The following is a 14,333-nucleotide window of genomic DNA, read 5'->3' as shown; positions in this document are numbered from 1 at the left end:
CTGAATGACCATGCAGAGCAAAGTAGAAACTATTAGCACGACTGCATTTAGAATTCTGATAAAACACAGGTGTGCATCTGAATGCTGGCACCTTGTTACTTCACACAGAATCATACAAGTTAGCTGGAACACAGATCTGAACACACATTAGACAGTGAGGTGTGACATTTTTGTCTCAGAATGAACAGGCTAACACCTTTTCCTGAAGATGTGTAAGCCCCCCCCCTTTCCTTTTCTCTTTCTTTAATTACAGGTTAATGCTTACACACATGGAGATATAGCACTTAGCATTTTCCGCTTATTTAACCCCATATTTCCCCAAACCCACCACACTAGTGTACAAGGTTAAAAAGAAAGAGTCACTGTGCATTGTGTTGTTCCGAATTCATTACTTAATTTCTGAGATTCTCAGAATACACATAGGCAACAGTGCAAAATACACATACCTCTGTAGTGTTGTGCGTATGCACACATATACAGTTAAGGTAAGGGTCTACAAGCATTGTCTAAGGTGCAGTATATTTCTTGAACTTTATTATCACCTACTTGTTTGAGACATGGCCTAGCCAAATGAGTTCCATGCTGTTTTTTTAGCCATACTGCCGGCTACTCTAATAGAGCTTTTCCCTCTTGTTCCGCTCCTGGAATGCATTGCAGGGATAAAATGGTTCCTCTGTGGTTTGAAATGTAGTGCATTGCAAATGAAAGGGTGTTCACATCAATGCTCTGTAATGACAAGAGAATGGTAGCACTTGTGGCAATATAGTGCATGCTGAGACTCTGCTTTTGAATCTGGAATGAATTTGCTAAGCTGAAGTGGCACAAAACTGAACACTTCCACTAATCTGGAAATCATAATTCATCAGATTCATAAACACTTGATGTAGGCTATCAATTATTTTATGGACAAGGACTGTGATTGCTAGGTTATGATGAGAATAGTGTTTGTTGACTGGCTGTTTGAGAGTTGAGACTTGTGAATGGGAGAGCACTTGGTAATAGCTCTCCAGAGCACACAACTGATAAATACAACAGACCTGCAGGGGCCATATTAAATTCATCACTGACCTCTTCTGCCTTTGACAGCTATCCTAGCTCCTGTTGCAGGGCGAGCAGAGTCAGAAAACATACAGCCTGTATTCAACACTCGTGTCTGCATTGTAATGTTAGTGCATGAGGCAGGAATTGTAAATGAGTTTAATTAGCTCTTATTGGAATTTCCCTGAGGAAAGTAAATTGGAAAATCACAGCCAAATACCATATGACCACAATCTTTGTACTGCTAATTTCATCCTTCAGTGCATATGACTATTGTTGTGCAAAGGGAGGACGGATAGCTACCAAGCAGACAGGACGGTGCCAGTTCTAGATAGCTAGATTCCTTCATGGTATTCCCCCAAATGTGACCACAAAGATGCATGTACAAGAGACACATATAGGCCTATGTATACAAGTTTTCTTGAATTAGTGAATATATAGGCCTACAGTCAGAGACTTCCTAATGAGGAGACACAGCACTCAAAAATTCCTCCATAGAAATGCATGGGGCTAGTTTGTAACGCCAATATGGCTGTTGTCTACACATACTGTATCCCACCCCTTCCTCGGCAAAACGTCGACATGTGAATACATTGAGCCAATCATGTGGTGTGAGGTGAATACATTGAGCCAATCATATGGTGTGTTGTGAAGACATCGTGCCAATCATGTGTTTTGAACTCGCCGCTGGAGCAAGATTGGTGTCCTGAAGCCTTGTGCACGCGAATTTCTGCCAAATAGGATGCCCGATGAGTGCCCAAAAAGCATTGCAATATGGCCGCCGAGTGGAGGGACTTGCCTAAAAGGACTTTGCTACAGTGTCCTGAGTATGTAGTTTTCTGGCACAAATGGGATATAGCATCCACCCTTAAATCTAAGTCTATGGAATTGAGTATGCATATTTCATGCATTATCCTTATTATCCTTATTAGCAGGTAATAGTTGTCAGACCTATGAGCTGAATTTGAGATATAGATGTGGTAAAATCTGAGCACTATGTTACTATTAGGCTGCAGGGGATTAATTTGTTGTGATGGCATTTTATTAGGTGTAATCTGGCTGTCCTCAGAGATGTGTCAGCACCATATGACACTGGAACTAAAAAGCAGTTCATGTGTATCATTATTATGTTATGAAAATGTATGCAATATTTATTTGCCAGTGATAACTATATAGTTGTTATAATGCCATTGTGTTTTATTGAGAGCTGCCCATCCAAGCCCGTAATTTGAATGTGTGTGATACAAAGCAACCATAAGAGTGGCAAATTACAGAATGCGCAAACTAAATCTAACACTAAAAGTGTGAAACATTCTTATCCTTGCATTAATATAAGATATACACACACTGTGAAGAACTAACTCAAAGAGCATCATCTCTTTTGGTTAGAGGCCACTGACAACTATTCATGCAGGTAGCTTTTAACAATGGAATATTGTCCTCCTAACTTGAATAGTGAGGCATACGATATAATCATGATCATGGTACCCAGACAAAATTCTGTAAAATTGAACAGATAAAACCACATTCTCTCTCTCTCTCTCTCTCTCTCTCTCTCTCTGCCTCACTCTCTCTGTGTGCTATCTTTCTCCCTGTGCTCGGTTGGTGATCTTGTGCTCTGTCAGTAGAGGAATGTTGGGGAGGAGCCTGTTCTGTGCCCCTCTGGCACTACAGGGCTCAACAAGGCAGTCCATGGCATATTCTCAGCCCCTCTTATCTGTCTCTCTTCCCTCTCTCCTTCATTCCTCCCTCCCTCTATCCCTCTGTCCACCCACCCTTGACCCTTTCTGTCCATGTGCCTTTTGACACGCTTGGTCTAATCAGGGTCTTAGTGCAACTTCCCTCTCTTGACCATCCCTGCCGCCGTCTCCTGCTTCTCTCTGTGATGTTCTTGCTGCCGCTATAATCTCTCTTTGTTCCCTTTGCTATAATTCTATCAAATCTGCTATGTGTGCATGTGTTTAATGTTATTTTCAGATGGTCAGATGGGACGCACACTGAGATGGAGAGATGGAAGGCATAGAAATGCCTGACGGGGCAAAGAGTAGCAGCCCTCTCTCACCCATGGTGCCCCCAGTCTGGCCTTGGATTAAAAATATCATGCCAGGGTGAGTGGGGTGTTAACTCACAGCCATGCCCAGGTCACTGGTATTGATGGGAACCTCCATTAGGCTGCTAATGGCACCGTGGACCGGGCCCACTAGTCTGGGTACCACTTCTGCCCATCATGTCAATGCTTCAATTTTCAGTGCTTTGATTTCCAAGTCTGGTTGGGCACTATAGAACAACCATGGATAAGCGATGCAGAATTGCATGCAAACAACAGCAAATACATGGTTCTGAAGGTGCACTGTGTTTAGCCATTGTTTCAGTTATGGTCATGTACTTAAGGGACTTTAACGTTGTAAACAATGTTAGGAAACGGAAGAGTGTGTGGCCAACGGGGATGGGCCAAAACACATACTGCACTTTAATTTACGGAGTTGTGGGTGACACCACCCAACTGAGATCTTTGCCTGCTCATCATTCGAAAACCCCAGTCTTGCTAAAATAAGTCCCGTGTGCATGTTGTTTGGATGGATATAAAAACATTTTTGGTTTCCTTTATTTCTGTCTTATTTTAGCTGTTTACTGCATATCGTGTATAGAGCTGATTCTTAAAGCTTAACATTACATTTTTTTTACCTTTTGCAGTGGACTCTGGTAGTAAGACATGCTTAATACACAACTGATTGTTTGGCCAAAGCACTCTGAGGACATTTTTACTCCGTTTTATATATTTTTTTACTTTTTTTGTTACTGACACAAAGCGTGCTGTTCAGTCCAGTTCTTCCAGTGACTGTAGTCTGGAATCTCTAAACTGAGATGATCTCATGTAGTAGTCATATGTTTTGCTAGTCAGTGAAGGGCAATGTGGTTTGGCATACCAGTCAGTTTCTAGGTTTAAGTAGCAGATAACACCATAAGAAGACTTATTTGGCCACATTGTTTCAGAAGCTGTTTTTTTCCTTGTTTCCAGGCAAATGACATGTCACCAGACTCCAATGATGGTGATCTCAGTGGTTAACACATATTTAAAAGACCTCTTAGTAAACAAATTTCTATGTTGTGTGCCCAAGGCCATGATCTGTACTTTGACCTCAGCGTTGGCAGAAAATGTCAGGTTGATGAACTTGTATTGTGACAAAGTGTAGCAGACATTCAACGTGTGTGTACGGCTATTTGGTCTCTGGCTGCTAGGCCATTGCTGAACTGCATGTCCGAACAGTGTGTGTGTGAGTGTGTGCGAGACCCATGCGTCTATGATGCTGTCCCACTGTGCGCACGTCGTACCAGGAAGTGAAGCGACTCTGTCAGTACTCAGACAGTATGCATTGTTTGGAAAGACGCCCTTTGTTCTGATTTTCCTTGTGTTTACTTCAGTTACAGCATCAGTTCATATAGACATCAATGAAGCCCACTGTATATTTTTTTCTGTTCACGTCATGGTTAAACTCGGTTTAATAGGTGTTTTGTAAATATCATAATGACACAGACAGATGTGGAGTTGTCTGGATTAACAGTATGCTTTAAAGAAAATTGTTTACACAGCCAGTGTGGAGCTTTAGTGAATTGAGCAATTAACATCACTCTGATATACCACCTGATTCTTTCACATTGTTGAGTCTTCACAGTTATTTATTTACAGAGGCATAGCCAACCTCTGAAATTAAATATGCATGTGGAATTCCGTCAGGCCGTTTAGATTACAGGAGGAAATTAATGACCAGTGAAAACAAACCAGAAGAGGGCACCGTTTAGCTAAACACACTATCATGACTGTTTTTCATAACGCTATTACTTTGCGCGGAGCGGATAGCCTATTCATGTGTGTCCTTACATGGAAAAAGGATGTAGGTCTATGTTAATGTTTTCATTTTTTATTTGTTACCAGCTGATTGGGATACAACCCATCATATTAGCCGAAGCCTTTAATGAAGAAAAAACATGAAGGAAAATAGAGCAGGATTCCTCTCGGTCAAATGTATAAAAAGTGTGATGCAAAAACCACCGAAAGTTACTTCTTGAAAGATTAAGCAACTAGTACAGATTACAATCTTGCGCAAGCGCCTTACATCCTCTCTATATAGCTTAGGTCAGTGTCAGTGAGATGTTTTTATGAAGTCAGCCAATCACGACAAGGTGGTTCTGAAGTTATGTTATGCTGCAGATGCTTTGGACGTCGCCCCAGCAATACGTGTGAATGAGACTGGCCGATGTGTTTGCAAATTATGTCGGGACAGTCTTGAATTCTCTTACCGCTATTTTTTCATTCCTTGAGAAGGGACCCGTGAGAGAGGCTATTTTGTCATCTCCGCAGCATGCCAGTGGCTCTATTTTGCCATCACTGATTCATACAAGTTAGACTATTTTCTTTTGAATAAGGAAACCACGAAAACAATTGTGATCACACCGATCACAAAAAAAAAGACTGCAGTCGTCTTCTTAGACCGGAGAATCTCTACTAGACAGATCTTTTCCTTGTCTAGCCAGTCAGATGATGTGATGGTCTACCGCTAATCAAGTCTTTATGGCGGTGAGAACAAGGGGAAGCCGAGCGCCCACGGAAGGAAGGAATAGGAGACTATTCGATACCAAATCGGGACACATGTTGAGCTAACGGACCACTCCACCTCCCTCTCCCTCCCTTGGCGGATCTTGCCTTTTCTTTTCCTTGTTTTTAATTCCTGTTGAAGAGGCCAGCGGCTCCATTCGTCTTAGCTGAAGTCGTCTTCCTGTCGGATTACTAAACTATGGATCTCAGTAAAATGGTAGGGGAAAAGGTGGTGTTTGTGAATCACTGGCTCTCTCAATATGTGTTTGAAAAAGAAGCTTTTAGAACGAAACGGTGCAACAGACATGCCTGTTTTGGGGGTTGGGGAGCAAAGTGTTTTTGGAGAGGGGTACGATAGCAGGGTAAATGCTTCCAGGATTCCTTCTATTTCTCTGTAGCTTCTGGATCGGCTGCAGGTTTGGCTACAACATCTGTAGTGGTCATAATGTAACTGTTGCCAGCGTGAAATGTTGAGCTCCAGATTTAGTGGAATGTGTATAGACTGAGAGTTACATTGTTGCTGGGAAATTAGCAAGCTAGTGTTAAACGTATTTTCATTGTGCTTTCCACGTTGTGAGCATCGCGCATCCTCTAAAACTCTGTAGTAGGGTGTTCGCACTTAGCCTATATTGAAACCTATACAATAAGCTTGTGTTTTCTCAATTTATGTTCTGTTACTTTCTTGAAGTGGAAGTTGAAGCTTATCAATGAAAAACGTATAGGGCTACGTAGAAAAGGTGTGAAACATTGCTTAACCAACAATAACAGTTGTAACTGATTTTCGGGGAGTTCGTCAGATGTGATCCTGATGAAGGCTAGACTGCTGTAGGCTACACTATAATTATAATGGGGACTTGATTGTTCTAAACTAGACTGATGTTGAACTGTTAAGCTGTGGAAATGTTAGTGTTTGAAACGTTTGATTAGATGATAATGGGAGTTGTATAACACTCTTGGCTGCAGTTTCTCCAAATTACACAAAAACTAATGTTTGTTATTTGTTATTTGGAGGTCTTTGTTGATTTAAGAATGCCACTGCATGAAATATTTATCGTAGGTCAGCCTTGTTTTCATTGGTATCAAGGCCGAATAGCATGCCTTCCTCTCTTCCATGACTTGGATTTTTGCAGCAGTTGCTACATCTGATACACACTTTTATACTTGGATTCTTGGTGTTTCTTTCTGAATGTAGTGAGAGAAAGGATATGCCTAGACCAGCTGTTAAGCAAGTTTGTTAGATCCTGGGGAGAATACAATTCACTCACTACAGCAGTGAGTCTTCTGAAGACCTGGCCTGAGGCTTTACACCCCCTCCCTCTGAGGTTATCTTGTCTGTCTCTGGATCAAAACGGCTGTAGTTGGCGTGGAGGCAGGTGCACACTAGGCCAGTGCTGGCATAAGAAAACCCTGCTGTTTCCTTGGTGCACTTAGAATGTTATTATAGTGATTCTCAGAGTGTAGTTAGGATATTATTACAGGACATGTATGGTTTATCCTATTACACTTTGAGATTGAGAATCTGATGTCCTGTGGTCAGATTCTCTATTTACTCGACTTGGATGCTGTTAGCTATGAATGGTGCACCTACAGACTTCTTATGATGTCAAACACATCCATTAAGCTATACTTATCACCCGGAGAGAAGAAATACTCTTTTGCGTGCTATAAATGCATGACTATTGCCTATAGTGGCAACCGGGTGATAAGTGATAACATTGTTTGTTTACAGTTGATTCCATTGTTGCGAAGCATGCTTCCAGGCCACACATTAAAATGGGTCTTCCCAGGTGTGAGATACCCAGGAATTATTCAGAAGGAGCCTAGAGATAGAAATATTTCTCGATCCTTCCTGTACTACTCACTGACCCTCACCGATTCTACCTCAACTGCACAATCCTTTACTGTTCAGTCAATACATTTATGATTTTTCTTTTTGAAAAGCAAGTTATTACTGAGTTATTATTGTGCAGCACATACAATAGAGTACCGAAACCATGACGTCATGGAAACGGTACGTCACACTCTTTGGTACTCTATTCAGAATGTTTTAGCGCAATATTTGGATAGATACCCAGCTTTTGAGCAGTTCTGAAATACTTTAAAGTGTATAATTCAGTATGTTTTAACAGAATATTTGGATTGAAACCCTGTTTTTGTGCAATGCTGTAATGGTTTATGAAATGTGTAGTGGTGTAGAGGTTTATTTCACTTTTGGTACTGTGTTGTGCTGCTCCACAGGATCGTATCATGATTGTGTTGCTGCTTTTCCAGCCGTATTGTTGTCTTTCTAGGTATTTTTTATAACTTGGCAGCTTCTTTTCAAGAAGTCCCTCAGTAAACAAAGATGATTGTCTCATAAGAAAGGCCTCTTTATAGTAAGCCTGACTATAAACCTTCCTTGAGGCACCATGATTTCATTATATTGTCATTATATTGTTTTGGTTCAGTGGGCTGTCCCCTAAACCTATATCTCTGTTTTATGACATTGGTTTTGTTTCTCTTTATCTTCTAGATGTCCTTTCAGTTGTCAATTGCACTGAGGTAACTGCTAGCCCTGATGTGTGAATGAAGCAGCTGGATAACAGTTGCTCGCATCATTTGCCGTGTGTGACACTGTGTGTGTTGTGTGAGATCAGTCGAGGCTAGGCGACCTGTCCAGCGTAGGTTGCCCATTTTGTCTTTCCATTCTATTCTGTGCCCTGGCGGTCGGTGTCGTAAGGAGGTGTGGAGTGAATGTTCCATGAGAGCGGATGTTTGAGTCAGAGGCGAGTAAAAGAACAGAATGGTCTTTAAATAGGGGGAGAGTGGCTGCACAGTGGCTGCATTATAGAGAGGTGACCTTTAAAGAAATGGGTGGAGTGGAAGGTGGGGGGGAAAGCATGGCCCGAACTGGGCTTTAAGAGTTGTAAGAGGAGGGGAAAGAAAGCATCAGTGTTTATGTGGCTATTAGTGAAGGCCTCGGGCCAGGGCGCACCCTTGTAAATGGAGGTGTGTATATAAATGTAACACTAGTGTAGTTAGATTGTGAGAATCGCAAGGAAACATGTAGGTGTTTTACAAGTACTAACAGGGTTTTTAATCTGGCTCGTTCATGGACCTGTACAGGCCAGACTGTCTTAAAATGTGCCATGCTTATTGCTTGTGTGTCACAGTGGCATTGATTGACCTTATAGGGCAATCAAAGAGACCTTCTGGGAAAGGGAGCCCTTCAGAGGGCACTAGTTTGAGTCTGGGCTGTTGTTTGGGTTGGCCATGTTTGCCTCAGAAGTGATGGGGGCAGTGCCAGGCATTTTTCATCCAACAGGAAATGGGCAGGAACGGGCTGTGCCAAGACAGGAAGCCAGCTTAAGATGCCCCCCCCCACCACCACCACCCTCATCTCTCTCCCCTCCTTTCATCCCCCACCGGCCAGCACCCAGGAGCAGGCTCCAGTCCCACTGGCTCTGTCCTCTGTCCAACACGTCAGCACAGCACACACAGACAGACGTAGACTTGGCCATGCAAGGCAGCTAAAGAGGTGGCATTACATCACTTTGGATGGGGACGAAGTGTCTCATTTCCCTCAATCTGAGTGACTTCATGGTCCACTCCCATGTCTCACTTCCTCTTCTCTGCCATACCACATATGGGTCTACACACAACCAAGAACTTTCCCCTCTGCCTCAGTTTCAGGCCTAGCTTCAGCAATTGGCTGTGTTGTCGACTCACTCGAACTGGGCAAGACTGCCTAGTCTGACTGATTTCCATGGAATCTCACAGCACTCCTACACACAATCACTCCAGGATACGCTCTCTCCCTAACCTAAAATTAGCTGGCCGACATGCTCTGAGTTTCTATATAGAGAAGAGAGGAATATGGAGTCCTAGCAATAAGCTACTAATGTCTTTTAAATATCACTGCAAGTAGGTCTCGGAGGATTCACCTATATTAATATCAGCACTTATGTCCCAGTATGTGTACTCAGCAAACTTTCCGAGCCTCCTTTTTTTAAGGAGGGCCGGCTCTGATGTATTAGGGCAGCACTCAAACAGGCCTGGTCTCATGTTCACAAGTGTCTCAGGAGTGCTTATCTGTTATGTGATCAGGCTTCTCTTGTCTCTCTGTCTCTCTCTCGCTGGAGGGAGAGAGCTCCCAGCCAGAGATGGTTTATGATAATGGACCCTGACCTGCAGCGGGCGAGGCCATTTTCTCTTACTGCCTCTCGCCTCCCTGCCTTCCCGCCCGCCTCCTCTTCAGGCCCTGTGGGTCACCCGAGGACAGCTGCTGTTGGACTCCGTGAGAACAGTTCCACTGCTTCCCGGTGACATTTGTTTAATTGATTTTCCTTCGTCCAATTTGTCTTTCTACTACTTTGACAACTAAATTGCTACGGGGCCTTTTTATCCACAGATGCTTCAAGACAGTCTTTCGCTCTGGTTTGTGGCTCTAAACCCATTGCTGAACAGAGTTATCAAAGAAGGCCCTATGCTGTTGTCGTCATTATGGTCATTAAATGGTTATGACCCATTACCAGTATGGGGAGAAACAGAAAGGGCTTAAGTAAACTAACTTTGCCTTTCATGTTCCCATAACACTTTCATAGTTAATTTCACAATTACTTTCTCAAGGGAATGAAGAACAGCTGAACCATGAATGGCTGCTGAATCATTTATGAAGCAATCGCCTCGTATCACTTGAAAGACGGGCCAAGAACAGGGGCCTTGTTTGGCGGTCAGTGCTGTGCGGTGACAATGTTGATTCACACGGCGTCTGTCGCTCTCCGGCGCAGGGACAGACAGGGCTGTTTGGAGCGAACACACGGACATGGAGGCTACTTGGTATGCAGGCGACACAGGGGGCTGGGAGCCCAGCAAACACAAGCTGGACTCAGAGGGATTCATTCCATGAGCCCACAGACACAGAGCAGTTTGGGCTTTGGTATAAATAACACAGCAAAGAGTCTGCTTTTCCTTCGCTGCTCTTGTCACATTGTCTCTCTCTCTCTCTCTCTCTCTCTCTCTCTCTCTCTCTCCTTTTTTCTCACGGATGTCTTGATGTGTTTCCCCCCTCATTTTTGAATAGCTCCGGGCCTAATGAGGAAGCTCATAGTTTCGCTTCAAGGACGGTCCGCACTGGTCAGGGAGATAGTTGGGGCGTGGGTGCCAGCGAGCCGCTCCTGCGGATGCCAAGAAGCCGGGGCAGCTGGCTCTCTCATTCACACAGATGACAAAGTCTCAGTGTGGACAAATTAGGCCATGCTTGTGTGGGAACCACTTGCACTGGGGCTGGTGATGGTCCAGTAGTCTCTCTCCTTTTTCCTCATTCGTGTGAGGACTTGGAAGATAACCCATTTGCTATCCGTTTTCCCGGTAGAATATTTTCTAGCCACAAGAATTTGCCCACCAAGTAGTATCCACACAGGTTACATTGGTGAAATTCAATACTGTTGTTTTTCTTCTTTTCTTCTTTGTTGATTGATGGCAAATCCTGAGAACTGTCGAGATCCAGTGCTAAGAACATTGAAGATGAGGAATTTACTGGATTCTTAGAAGCTCCACTCTAATGCAGCTCTGCCTACAGTTAGTCGGTTAGTTTAAAAGCCACTCGCTCACTCCAGCCTTGCAGGCCCCGGACGCTAGATCTTCCTCGCTTCCCTTTGAGCGCACAGCTGTGACTTAATGAGACACTTATCCCTCAAATCCATCATGTAGACACAAAGCCTCTCCTTGTCACCTTTGAGCTGCGCGTGTGCCACGGGCCCCAGGCCCAGTGTTGCCGTGGGGAGAGTGAGGAGCGAGGGGCCAGTCAGCATCACCGAGTCATTTGCAGTCGGGCCATTGAAGCTGCCTTTACTGTATCCGACACAATGATTTTGCTTTCTTTTACGGGAAGTTTGACTTTCTGTGGTCGGGTGTTATCAGAAAATATGCAAGACCTGCTATGAGTCAGCATCAAAGGAAATAGCCCAGTCTGTGTGTGTGTTATTTTGTTGAGAATATTAACTGAATTCCAGAGATTTTTTTTAGAGCTTTTCAAAAATTTTGAATAACCTTGAGATGTGCAGTAACTGGTTGGGACTCTGAATTAGCCACCATGCCTCGAAAAATTATAATGCCTTACTGCAATATTACATCTTACTTTAATATGAACGGGCAAGGGGATGGTGGAGGTAGCTGTGACCCTGTGCAAAGGTTTCCTGGGAAGACTGTCTGGCACCTCTCTCTATGGCACCTGATCTATCAGCGGATTGAGACAGTGTTTTTGTGGTAGCAACAGATGGCTGATAGGGCTGGTATGTGGCCCTGTTTGTTCAGCCGCGGGAGTGTGCTTGTGTGTTCATGTGTAAGGGTGCATATACATGCATTAGGGGAGGGGGCATATAAAACATTTATAATGAGTTTCTTAGTTACTTTACTTGGGATTAAATGATTGGAATTGGTTGTCTTTTCCTCATGCACAATGTTTCATATACTCCAAATGGTAATTAAAGGTGTATGAAACTGCCTTATGTTTATGCTTAAAGGTGCTAGATAAGTGATATTACGCGGTTTCTAAGCTAAAACATTTTTTGTTGCATACAGCTAACATCACCTCACCATTCGATGGCTACCTGTGCACCGAATACACTGTAAAATAACGCGTTCTCCATGGACAGCCTAGGCCCCAAAAACAGCCACAAAACAACTTGGGCCAATCTTGCCCATAAAACACAACAAACTGTTCCAGCAAAACACCGACGAGATGCGTGTTTGGGAGAGTTTCAATTGCACGGGAGAGAGGGGGAGGGAGTAGCGATCTAGCTCTCTGTTTTGTGAAGAAGTGACCTTACCCTGCATTGCTTATAGCACCTTTAAGCATTAAAGTTGCAGTTAGGGATTGTGCAAGTCGTGTTTGTTTCTGTTTCTGTTTATATTTATATTTACATTTAATAGCAGATGCTTTTGTGCAAAAAAACGTACATTATATTTTAACCAAGGTTAAGAGACCTCTCCCAGAGAAATTCCACGAAGGATTTCATTTTTGTTTGGGGATAGGCTGTCCCCACTTTGTTTTTTTTCCAGTTTTTGGAGCCTGGGTTACCCATAGAGACCAGGCTTTTTTACAGTGTAATCAGCTAGCGGTTGTGAGGAGATGATTGCTGAATGTGACAAAATGTTATGGGCTTGAAATCACGTAAAATCCCTGACTGCACCTTTAAGTAAGTGTCACATAAATGTGAAGTTGTCTTTAGAAATACTTTTTCCCCCCTGTTTCCTTAAAACAGTAACCAAGTTCCTATTTGTATATTTGGGTTCTTGTCTATATTTACTGTTTCTGCATTTTATAATGTCAATTTCCTCTCTGTTTAAACATGCAGGCAGTAAGCATCAACAAGGCCATCAACACACAAGAGGTCGCCGTCAAAGAGAAGCATGCCAGGAATATCCTTTTTTTACACATTCGTTCTTTCTGTCTGTGTGTGTGTGTTTTGTGTGTGTCTGTGTGTGTGTGTTGGGTACAGACAGTGCTGAGAGTGTTTTAGTTTCCATGTGAAGGAGGGCTGAATTGAACTCGTTAGCTGAAGCATGCTGGTGCGACGGCGATTAACAGGAGCTCTTTTGTCTGACGAGGGCACAGCGCCTTCAGTGCATCACACACTTAAGACAAACCAGACGCCACTAGTCTCTATCTTTTTTTCTTTTCTATCCTTATGTTGATCTGGTTTACAGCTTGTCAGCTTGTCTCTAAACTGATTTACGAGGGACAATATCAGTGGGCTATACACTACTCAGTAGTGTAGACAGTCGAGGTTGCCTCAGACCTGCAGTTTAGCTTATCTGAAGGTTAGCTTCTCTGAAGGTTAGCATCTCTCCCTCCTGTGTGGTCTCTCCTTGACTACCGCCTCCTCACCATGCATCTTGGGGACCCACCATGAGAAGGGTGCTCACACCTTCTGGGCTGCCGTCAACCGGCTGCCCCTGTCCAGCAACGCCGTGCTCTGCTGGAAATTCTGCCACGTCTTCCACAAGCTGCTGAGGGACGGCCACCCCAACGTGAGTATCCCCCTAACGGCCTGCTCCTTACACCTGGCCCACCAGGTGATTGGTCACTGTAAAAAGATGAAGGTGGTAGATTGGTCTGTTTGTTTTCTAACTGTATTGTATATTTACTGTTCCAGGGCTTCTTTGAAAGATAAAAAAACTGTCTATGTTTGCTCTCTGCTCCTGGCAGGTCATAAAGGACAGCATGAGGAACAAGGCGGACCTTACTGACATGAGCAGAATGTGGGTAAGGAACAGGAAATCTTTCTGCTGATCTTGTGGGTCACACGTAGCAGGCTGACGAACCAGCAACACACACACACACACACACACACACACACACAATTCCCAGCGAAACCAGCTCATCGTTCACATTAGGCCTGGGACAGTTGACTGACAGCTGGTGTGAGGGCTTCAGACGTGTGTGTGACGACGTTGTGGTTTCACAATGCGCAGTTAGGCTGAGTGAGGGAAACCACACACACTTACCCTGAACTTTTTTCCTAACCTGGCTGTCACCGTGCGTGGCGCTGCATGACTCATAACACATGTCTTTTCGGAGGCTGTTCAGCTTGGCTGATGGCCTGTTCAAGTCAAGTAATCATGGATGGGACGATTAAGGCATCAATCAAATGGGTGCTTGCCAGCCTGCAGCTCAGGGACAGTTTTTCTATCAGTCGGATGTTGTAGTGAGAGGAAC

General features: G+C 43.7%; 1 protein-coding gene across 3 annotated transcripts in view; it reads left to right on the top strand.

Annotated features, from left to right (window-relative positions):
* hip1 (huntingtin interacting protein 1) overlaps positions 1–14,333 on the top strand; it is a 38,180-nt gene that overhangs the window by 2,700 nt on the left and 21,147 nt on the right. Inside the window, exons 1-4 of one of the 3 annotated variants that reach the window (XM_076282448.1) lie at positions 5,049–5,849; positions 12,970–13,033; positions 13,503–13,645; positions 13,824–13,880. In XM_076282448.1, coding sequence (XP_076138563.1) covers positions 5,832–5,849; positions 12,970–13,033; positions 13,503–13,645; positions 13,824–13,880 — 282 coding nt within the window. In that variant the 5' untranslated portion in view covers positions 5,049–5,831. Of the gene's footprint in view, positions 1–5,048; positions 5,850–12,969; positions 13,034–13,502; positions 13,646–13,823; positions 13,881–14,028 lie in introns of those variants that run through there. The other 2 variants (XM_076282447.1, XM_076282449.1) reach the window with 2 other exon arrangements.

Source organism: Alosa pseudoharengus, unplaced genomic scaffold, assembly GCF_046254945.1.
Source record: "Alosa pseudoharengus isolate Yale_2024_CS ecotype anadromous, Long Island Sound unplaced genomic scaffold, YU_APseudo_1.1 YU_APseudo_1.1_scf_13, whole genome shotgun sequence".
NCBI lineage: Eukaryota > Metazoa > Chordata > Actinopteri > Clupeiformes > Clupeidae > Alosa > Alosa pseudoharengus.
Note: the sequence above shows the minus strand (reverse complement) of the source record. Positions and strands in the feature narration are given on the sequence as shown.